Below are 11,200 nucleotides of genomic sequence, written 5' to 3'. Positions count from 1 at the left end.
CCACACACACACACCCATCCTAGCCCTCACAACACCCCCCACCCCAACACAGACACACCCATCCTAGCCCTCACAAGTTATCTTATCTTCCCTGTTTACGTGTTATCTTCCCTGTTTACATGTACTTTACTAACCATCCACTCCTCCCATGGAAGCGGCTGCAGAGTTCCTGCAGTCAGAAAGAGCAGCTAATGCTCCAGGGAAAGATGTTCTACTTCCTTTTGTCAAGGGAGAATGTCAGGGGAGTGATCACAGATTTCCAGAAAAATGCTGTATCAGAATCATCTGGGGAACTTTAAAAATGCTTTGATTCTAAGATCCTGACAGGAGGTTTGGGATGGGGCCAGAGAAGAGACTGCAAATTGTCTCCCCAGGTGATCCTGATGCACTGGTAGGTCTGAGGACCTCTGACTGAACCAACACCTTCATTTTACAAATGAACAAGTTAGGGCCCTCCAAGGGGATGACTGAATCCAGTTTCAACAATAGTTCATCAACAGGTATCTGTGTTGGGAGCCCAAACCTCCCACCCACAAGGTTCTCTCTCTCACTGGCTCTAAGACCTTAGGGTCTGAGCAGAGGTGGGGAAGAGGTCAGTCCTTAAGATGAATGGGAACTGCAAACCTCGTCAAGGTTGCAGCTCTGCAAATCCACTTTGTTAATCTAACATTTTGCACTAAAAATGAATTCCACCTTCAAGGAATTAGGGCTAGGCTGAGTAAAGCCAGGGTACCAGGAGGATGTCCTCTTTGCTTCCATTGGAAACAGAGTGGGCTCCACCCACTGTCACTCAGCAGAGAGGGCTGGAGGACCACTTGACTTTCTTGCTTCCAAGAGGGCAGAGGATAAAGGACAGACACCCATGTTTATAAAAGGCCCATGGGCAAGATCTTGAGCTGGACACTTCTTGGACCTCTTTCTCTGTGCTCCTAGCTACTGAAAAGGTCAGAAGTCATGTCTAGGATAGGGAGGCTCAGAGTTTTGAAGATCTGCTTCTATCCCAAAGATGTGATGAATGGAGCTGAGATTTGAACCACGTTACCTGGCTCCAAAGCAGATGCTCTCCGCTAAGCCAGGCAGCTCCCACCAGGCAGCCTGGTGGCAATTTCTGTGTGTGATGGGAAGGAGACCCCTTCCTGGGGGCCGCTTGTTCCCAAGCACCTGGGGCTGAGAAGTGGAGAGGGATACAGGGCCAGGGCCTAAGGGACCATCCAGGATTGGCAACACGGCAAAGCATAGGCACAAGAGGCCCCTTCAGCCTCAGGTTTCCTTGTCTATTAAATAGGGAGAAACCAACACCTACCTCAAAGGGCTGCTTTGGGGACTGAACAAGTCACGAGATCCTGTCACAAATGGCCGTGTAAATGTTGTGACTGCCAACCTGCAAAAGGCTGTCAACCCAAGAAGCAGTCACCTCCTCAAGTGACTTAGCAATCAGGGTGTTGGGCATGGGGTGTGGCCACATGGGGTGGGGACAGAGACAACTTCCTGAGAGGTGATCAGGACATGCACAAGTCAGAATCCCCCCAGCTCACTGGGCTCTCCTCCACCGCCCCCCTCACTGCCCTACTCTGCCCCCCCAACTTGCTAGCCCTTCCCTCCAGTTCCCTCTTCTGCCCCCATCTGGCCAGGACCTTCCCCAGCGCACCAAAGTCAGACAGTTTCAACGTGCTCCCCTTTGCCTTGGCACTGCTCCCACTCTCCACATGCTCATTCCTTGAGTGTGAAGATCACAAGTGTACCGCTGAATGGTCAGCATTTAACTGCACTGGGTGCACACACAGAAGGTCAGGGATACGCATGTGCTGGAGACACCAGCCACGAAGACTGACAACTTCAAAGCCCTCTGCCCTAACTCTAGGCCCCCCAAGACCTGGCTCTGTGGTGCAATGGGTAGCACATTGGACTTTTAGGCCCCCCAGGCTGATCTGATGGTCCCCTGGGTTTCCACCTGCCCTCTCCCTCTTAGCTCTCAATAAATAAATGGGAGTTAGGTAGAGGCATGGTCTCTTATGAGATGGTCTAGAGGAAGCAAGTCCTCCAGAGATGCAGTATCCTATAAGACAGCCATAAGTCAAGTGTAGCTGTTCAAATGTAAACTAATTAAAATGGAATAAAATTAATGTCCTGTTAGCCACATTTCAAGGGCTCAAGAGCCACATGTGGTTTCTGGCTATGGTACTGGACAGCACAGATTATATGTAGAACACTGAACAGTGCTGCTCTGGTCTCTAGAGCCAGGTGAAAAACAGGAACTGCTGTTGAACCTGAAAGCTGACAGCCAGACCTTGGCCCTGAGATCACACCCAACCCGAGGGGCTGGCTAGGCCAACAACCAGTCTCCCTGTCTCAGGGCAGAAAGAGACAGCCCAATCCAGGCCAAATGTCGGTAGAGCCAACAGCCAAGGGGCAAGTATTTGTGCCAAGTGAATCACCTTCAGAAGCCACCATTTGGCTGCTGAGGAAGAGGTCAGAAAAGAAAGCGGCCTCACAGTGCCCTGCTGGATGGCATGGTAGAGAGATGCCACAGAACTTCACCTACAGCCTTGAACTATTCACCTACTCACCCAGCTTGGAACTTCTGGATGAGCATCAAGAAATGAGGTTCAAATACTGCAATACAGAAATATGTGGCCGGGCAAGCTGGCTGCCCTTGCAGCTGCAAGCCCTGGCTCCTGCAGAACTTGGCCACCAAAGCACCCAGCAGCACTTTCAGACCTCATCCCTGCCCCAATCCCTGCCAACTGCTTGCTGTCAAACCCTCTGGAGCATCCCCCACTCTCCCTTCTGTGCCCCTGAATGTTCCCATCTCTGAACTGCTCCCCTGGAACATTCCTCTCCAGCTACTTTAATACTCCCTTCCCAGTCCCATCCACCACAACTCAGCCCATGTTCCACTCTGCCTTCCCATGAAGCCTCCCTGGACCCCGCTTGGCTTTCCCAGGAAATGAACCCCAGGAGCACAGTCGAACATCGTATGTGGTCTTTCCACCTGTCAACCTCGGTTGGCTGACCTACGGGATGCTGCTACAAGCAGGGCTGTCCCTGCATAAAAGCCCACTCTAGCAAGAGGTCTTGCTTGGGCTGGAATCCAGAAGAGTCACTTATGTTCCATAACCTTGAGCACCTGAACCTCTTCTTGTCTTGCCCCCTCTCAAATCAGTTGCATCAGGTGGGCTAGCAAGGAAGCACTTTGTAAAACTGCTAAGCTGCACAACCATGATGGAGCTTTACTGCTGAATAATACACAGAAACTTCATGACTATAATTTTGAGTCCATCTGTCACAATCTCAGCACTGATTCCTCCACACTACACTAAATATAAGTTTATAGTCTTGTGAGGGAGGAAAGGAAGATAACACCATGAGGAAAATCAACCTCATGCCTGAAACCCTGACGCCTCCAGCAAAACCATGGGCACAGAAGGTATCAATGAAGGACCTGCACAGAGTCTAGGGGGCCAGCAGGGAGCCACCCCATGGGGCAGACAGGCACTCTCCATCAACAGGAGCAGGCTGAGGCAGCGCTTGACCCTGGAGTCTGTCCCACAGAGGCCTCGTCTAACATCAGAAGACTGAACTAAAAGTGGGGCACCACTTCCTCCCTGAGGGAGGAGACCACTTGCTTCCTATCTGCTGGCAGTAGGTAGGCCGTACTTCCTCCCCACTCACAGGTCCCACAAGAAATGACTGTGGACTGAAAAATTAACTCAGATTTTAGACCCTTGACTGTCTTTTCCCCAGGCATCTACCCCAAAAGTAACGTCACTCAAGAACTGTGGAGATTACATATGACACTAAAAACACAGGTAACAAAATGTAAGAAAAGATAATTTGGACTTTATCAAGATTTTAAAAACTTTCGTGCATCAAAAGACACTACCAAGAGAGTGAAAAGACAACCCACAGAATGGGAGAAAATATTTGCAAATCCCATACCTGATAATGGTTTAATATCCAGCGTATATAAAAAACTCAACAACAGAAAGACAAGCCACCCAATTAAAAAATGAGCAAAGGACATGAGTAGATATTTCTCCAGAGAACATATACAAATGGCAAATAAGCACATAAAAAGATGCTCAACAGCAATAATCATTAGGGAAATGCAAATCAAAACCACAATAGTGGACTTCCCTGGTGGCGCAGTGGTTAAGAATCTGCCTGCCAATGTAGGGGACATGGGTTTGAGCCCTGGTCCAGGAAGATCCCACATGCTACGGAGCAACTAAGCCCGTGCGCCACAACTACTGAGCCTGCGTGCCACAACTACTGAGCCTGCGTGCCGCAACTACTGAAACCTGCACGCCTAGAGCCCGTGCTCCGCAACAAGAAAAGCCACCAAAATGAGAAGCCCGTGCACCACAACGAAGAGTAGCCCCCACTCGCCGCAACTAGAGAAAGCCCGCACACAGCAACGAAGACCCAAAGCAGACAAAAAATAAATAAATAAATAAAATTTTAAAAAAACAACAACACGATAGTGAGATACCACTTCACACCTACTAGGAGAGCTATAATTATTTTTTTTAAAGGAAAATCACAAGTGTTGGCAAGCATGTAGAGAAATTGGAACCCTCATGCATTGCAGGTAGTAGTGGAAAATGGTACAGCTGCTCTGGCGAATAGTCTGGCAGTTTCTCAAAAAGTTAAACACAGAATTATAAGCAATTCCACTCCTTAGGTATATACCCAAAAGAAATGAAAACAGGGACTCCAACAAATACTTATACATCAAAAAGTACATCAATACACCAATGACAGCATTAGTCACAACTGCCAAAAGGTGTCCATCAACAGATGACTGGATAAACAAAATGTGGTATGTACATATGATGGAATATTATTCAGCCTTAAAAAGGAATTGAAACTCTGTTACATACTAGAATGGATGAACCTTGAAAACTTTTGCTAAGTGAAATAAGCCAAACACAAAAGAACAAATACTGCAAGATTCCATTTATATGAGGTATTTACATCAGGCAAATTCAGAGAGACAGAAAGTAGGTTAGAGGCTACAAGGCGCCGGGGTAATAGAGGAATAGGGAGTTATTGCTTAATGAGTGCAGAGTTTCTGTTTAGAGTGATGAAAACGTTTTAGAAATAGTGGTGACGGTTGCACAACATTGTGAATATACTTAATGCCAATGAAAAATGGTTAAATGGCAAATTTTATGTCATATATATTTTACCATAATAAAAAAAATACCAAAAATAAAAAGAACTGTGGCAAATAAGGCTACACCCATCCTTGTCAGTGGGAAGAAGGGCCAGAATCAGGACTAATTGGGATCTTAATCAGTAGGGATTAAGGCATGTACATACGAGCAGCTTGGACTTAGGGCCTATATGCTTTTTTTTTTTTTTACTTTATTTTTAAATTTATTTATTTATTTTTGGCCACACCATGCATCATACAGAATCTTAGTTCCCCAGCCAGGCATCAAAGCTGTGCCCCCTGCAGTGGAAGCACGGATTCTTAACCACTGGACTGCTAGGGAAGTCCTGGGCCTATACTCTTTTTCCACTATTGTTTTTTGGGGATGTAATTCATAAAACCTCAAGGAATCAGAAATTATATAGGAAAGCTTCTCAACTTGCCCCCCACCCTGCCTCTGAGAAACCAGCCCAAGTCAGTGCATAAAGAGAGCCACCACCTGTTCTCATGGTCCCTCCTAACCCCAGCACTCACCTGGGATACCTCCTCCTTATGTGACAAATAAAACCGCCTCCCATTTATTGGCCTTAGTGCTGCCACCTATAAATTAGCCCTCCTTCTTCCTCCTTCTCAAGGCTGTCATCAAGACCAGATAAGATAAGCCAGGCAGGCGGTATCATTAGCCATGTTAAATCTGAAAACACTGTTGCCTTTAATAAAGAAATTAAACTGCCAGAGCTATAGAGTAAAAGAGGAGCACCATGTACTCCCCATCTCTCTTTCCTTCTTTCCTTTTCTTCAAAACACCATCTCCGTCTAACACTAGATATATTTTGCTTGACCATCTGTGCCCCCAGCTAAATGGAAGCTGCTTGGGGCACAGACTTCTGTGTGCTTTGTTCACTGTGGTACCTCCAGTGCCTGAATCACTGGTGCACAGTAGGTGCTCAGTAGGTGCTCAGTACACCTCTTATTGAAGGAATGGATTACTAGCTCTAATAATCCATTTTGAAACAAACCAAACAATATTTCATCACCTACTGCTAATGCACCATTGACACCACTGCATGGAAATCGAAGAGTCAACTAAAAATTCTAACTTCGCTTTCTAAGCAGGAAAAGGACTATACAAGTGGAAAAATCAGGAGCTCCTAGATACGCATGCCAAGAAAGGAAAAAGCTTCCAATGGAATCAAAATTGTGGCTTCACAGTAAATCTTCTTTCTTAAAATGAATACAAGGAAACTCCAAAGGCCAGTGAGCTCTCAATTCCAAGAGGAAAGTCATGTGATTTCCAAATGTACATTTTTCAGAAATGAGTTCACAGTCATGAGCTTTCTGAAGTCAGAACTGTGAAGATTAAACCAGTTAAAGTAGTAATCAGTATGCCAACAAACTGGATAACCTAGATGAAATGGACAAATTCCTAGAAACACACGATGTAACTAAACTGACTCATGAAGAAATAAAAAATAAGAATAGACCTATAATTAAAAAGACGACTGAATAAGTAACCAAAAACCTCCCAGCAAAGAAAAGCCCAGGGCCAGATGGCTTTAATGGTGAATTCCACCAAACACTTAAAGAGTTAACACCAAACCTTCTAAAACTCTTCGAAAAAAATGAAGAGAAGGAAATACTTCCTAAATCATTCTACAAGATCAGCACTACCCTGATAGCAAAGCCAGACAAACTACAGATCAATATCCCTTATGAATACTGTTGCAAAAATCTTTAACAAAATACTAGCAAACTGAATTTAGCAGCATATTAAAAGGTTTACACACCACCGCTAAGTGGAATTTACTCGTGAAATGCAAGGATGGTTCAACTTACAAAATTAATCAACATAATAATAAAATGTAGGAAAAAAACCACATGATCATCTCAATTGATTAAGAAAAAGCATTTGATGAAATCCAATTCCCCTTCATGATAAAAACACTCAACACTAGAAATAGAAGGAAACTTCCTCAACATGATAAAGATCATATATGAAAAACCCATAGTGAACATCACACTCTATGGTGAAAGACTGAATACTCTTTCCCTAAGGTCAGGAACAAAACAAGATGCCTGCTTTCAACACTTCTATTCAATATGGTACTGAAAGTTCCAGCCAGAGCAATTAGGCAAGAAAATAAATAAAAGGCATCCAAATTGAAAGAGAAGTAAAATTATCTCTCTTCAATGATGACATGATCTTATATGCAGAAAACCCTAAAGAGTCCACAAAAAAAACAAAACAAAAAACAAAACTAAAACCAAAACCAAAAGAACCCTGTTAGAATATATAATAAATTCAGCAAAGTTCCAGGATACAAAATCAATGAACAAAAATCAGCAGCATTTCTATATGCTGGCAATGAACAATCTGAAAAGGAAATTAGGAAAACAATCCCATTTACAACAACACTAAAAAGAATGAAATACTTCGGAATACATTTACCAAGGAGGCTAAAGACTTGTACAATGTAAATTAAAGAGTATTGTTGAGAGAAATTAAAGACTTAAATAAACATAAAGACATCCCATGCTCATGAATTGGAAGACTTAATATTGTTAGGATGACAATACTACCCAAAATGATCTACAGATTCAGTGCAATCCCTATCAAAATCTCAATGGTGTTCTTTGCACAAATAGAAAAATCTATCCTCAAATTCATATGGAATCTCAAGGAATCCCAAACAGCCAAAACAATCTTGAAAGAGAACTAAGTTGGAGGACTCACTCTTCCTGATTTCAAAACTTACTACAAAGCTACAGTAATCAAAACAATGTGATATTGGCATAAGGACAGACATACAGACCAATGGGACAGGAGAGTCTAGAAACAACCCCTTGCAAATATGGTTAAATGATTTTCAACAGGGGTACAAAGAACATTCAATAGAGAAAAGACAGTCTTTTCAACAAATGGTACCGGGAAAGCTGGATCTTCACATGCAAAATAATGTACCGGATCCTTATGTTATACCATATACAAATATTAACTTAGAATGGATCAACGACCTAAATGTAGGAGCTAAAACTATAAAACTCTTAAAAGAAAACACAGGGGAAAAGCTTCATGATCTTGGATTTGATGATGGTTTATTAGGTATGATACCAAAAGCAGGATCAACAATAGAAAAAGATAAACTGAACATTAAAATTTTTTTTTTTTTTTTTTTTTTTTTTTTTTTTTTTTGCGGTACGCGGGCCTCTCACTGCTGTGGCCTCTCCCGTGGCGCAGCACAGGCTCCGGACGCGCAGGCCCAGCGGCCATGGCTCACGGGCCCAGCCGCTCCGCGGCACGCGGGACCCTCCCGGACCGGGGCGCGAACCCGCGCCCCCTGCATCGGCAGGCGGACTCTCAACCACTGCGCCACCAGGGAAGCCCTGAACATTAAAATTTAAAACTTTGTGCATCAAAGGACATTATCAGGAAAGTAAAAAGACAACCTTGGGAATGGGAGAAAATATTTGCAAATCACCCATCTGATAAAGGGTTAATATCCAGAATACATTAAGAACTCCTACAATTCAACAACAACCACCAAAACCCAATTTAAAAATGGGCAAAGGATCGAATAGACATTTCTCCAAAGAAGATACACAAATGGCCACAGGCACATGAGAAGATGCTCAATATCACTACTCATCAAGGAAATGCAAATCAAAACTACAACCACAATTAGCACGTGTATAACCAACAAAACATTTAAAAAAAAGTGTTGGCAAGGGTGTGGAGAAACTGGAACCCTTGTGCATTGCTGGTGGGAATGTACAATGATGTGGCAGCTATGGAAAACACAGTGGTTCCTCAAAAAGCTAAACATAGAATTACTGTATGATCCCAAAATTCCACTTCTGGATATATACACAAAAGAACTGAAAACAGGGACTCAAACAGATATTTGTATACCCACTACTTACAACAGCCAAAAGCTAGAAGCAACCCAAATGCCCACTAACAGATAAATGGATAAACAAAATGTGGTATATACAAACAATGGAATATTATTCAGCCTTAAAAAGGAATGAAATTCTGATACATGCTGCAACATGGCTGAACCCTGACAACATTATGCTGAATGAATAAGCCAGTCACAGAGAGACAAGTAGTATGTGATTCTCTTATATGAGATACTTAGAGTAGTCAAATTCAATGAGACAGAAAAAATGGTGGTTGCCAGGAACTGGGGAGAGAAGGGGAAGGGGAGTTATTGTTTAATGGGTACAGAGTTTCCATTTGGGATGATAAAAAGTTCTGGAAATAGTGGTTTAATTATATAACATTGTGAATATCCTTAATGTCACTGATTTGTACACTTAAAATGGTAAATTTTGTTATGTATATTCTACTACAATTTTTTTAAAAGTAAAGGGAAAAAAATAGGTCCATATTTTCAGCGCATTGAGAGAATCCCTCTTAAAAGGTCAGTTTTCCTGATAGCCTGGGGCATCCTTCCCATTGTAAGGGGGCCTGAGGATGCCATTTTGTCCTTTGTATTCTGCCCTCAAACTCAATTCCATAATCTGGACCCTAAATCCAAGGAAACAGCTCGGGTTGACTAGCTACTGTTTGAAAGGCTGAGGTCTTGAGCATCCCTAGGCCAGGTAGTTTGCAGGAATAACTGACAGAGCCGACAAACTGCCAACAAAAACAGAAGCCAATCCCGCTGGCTTTCACTTTCTATTACTTCCCCTTACACTTTCTCGCAGGACACCAGACAGCCATGCAGAAAGGAAACGGGCCAAACCAACCTGCCTTATTTTTTTAAGTTGGAAAATGGAGTCCCCGTTTCCCCCCATCCATTGCAGGTCTAGATAGTTAATATCCTTTGTATTTTGTACAGTTGAGGACAAAGTTTTTGCCCACCCCAAAACAGCAGAGCGAACAACGTCCATCCTCTGTACTCTGTATACTCTCTAGGGCTCTTGCATACAGATAATCTAACAGATTATCCTGTTAGATCTCAAAATAACCCAGTGAGAATGAATGTTTAGGGGTTGTTATCCTCCACTGGAGACATGAAGAAACCGGAGCTCATGAGATGAAGCAATTAGTCCCAAATCCTACAACCCCAAGTGACAGGATCACGATTGGCACAGAAGTAGTCAACGTCAGAGTTCTCCTTCCTCTCGATTACTTCGGAAAGAACAACGAAGTAGAAATGGAATCAGACCATTTTGGTGTCAAACAAGACCAAGGAAAAATGCTTCCAAGTTTGGCAACTAACAGGAATAGGAGGTCCATCCCCAAAGAAGAGCCTGGTAAAGAACTAAGCGCCCGCCTCTTTCCCTTAGGTCTACCCTAACCCAGACATGGATCTTTCCTTCTGGTTTTTTGTACTCAACGATCCAGCCGGGCGCCCAGAGCAGTCTCGTACTGCCCTGCCCAAGGCGCTCTGGCACACAGCGGAGAGTCGGCCAGACTCGCGGTATTTCACCAGGAATGGGAGGCCGGCTGGTCATGGGAAAACGGAAGATTCAGCGTGCTCAGACAAGAACAAATCACGCCTAAGCCGACGAGCATATGAAACTAAAACTGGCCCTGGAAATCCACACGGGAAACACCGGCAAGAAAGGGCCTGCGGCGCGTCGACCACTGCCCTACCATACCAACGCACGCGCGACAGCACTAGCGCAAGCACAGTACCGTTCTCGCAGACCCAGACTTAGGCGGGCGCCGACGCCGTGCGCATGCTCCAGCAGCGCGCATGCGCGTCCCCGGCAGTAGCCTTTTCCCAGTAGTCCCCTGCCCTCTCGCCCTGCTCCCGGAACCAAACGCTGGGTACCTCAGCCACGGCCCTCACTCTGCATTCCTCACCTTGCGCCCGGTTTTCTCCCGTAGGGCCTTCAGCCGTTCCTTTCGCCGCAACGCCTCTTCCTCCAACCGGCCCACACCGGCCGCAGTAGCCGCCATCTTGCCCGCAGACATCCCCCCGCCCCCACTCTTCTCGTCCCGCAGCGCGCAGGCCCAAGGTGTTAGTCGAACCCCTCACGGCCAATCCAGGGACGAGAATGGGAGAGCAGGAAGTCCTGAAAGCCAAC

At 44.6% G+C, this 11,200-nt stretch overlaps 1 protein-coding gene across 1 annotated transcript in view; it reads right to left on the bottom strand.

The window, feature by feature from the left end:
• CCDC12 (coiled-coil domain containing 12) overlaps positions 1-11,146 on the bottom strand; it is a 27,483-nt gene extending 16,337 nt beyond the window's left edge. The window contains exons 1-2 of the mRNA XM_028479499.2: positions 10,977-11,146; positions 1,043-1,167 (exon numbers count right to left, since the gene is read on the bottom strand). Of these exons, the coding sequence (XP_028335300.1) occupies positions 1,043-1,167; positions 10,977-11,087 (236 nt within the window). The 5' untranslated portion in view covers positions 11,088-11,146. The remainder of the gene's footprint in view (positions 1-1,042; positions 1,168-10,976) is intronic.
• Positions 11,147-11,200: the final 54 nt, after the last annotated feature.

The sequence above is a fragment of the Physeter macrocephalus genome, chromosome 18 (assembly GCF_002837175.3).
Source record: "Physeter macrocephalus isolate SW-GA chromosome 18, ASM283717v5, whole genome shotgun sequence".
Taxonomy (NCBI): domain Eukaryota; kingdom Metazoa; phylum Chordata; class Mammalia; order Artiodactyla; family Physeteridae; genus Physeter; species Physeter macrocephalus.
The sequence above is the reverse complement of the archived record's forward strand: the minus strand, read 5'-3'. Positions and strand labels throughout refer to the sequence as shown.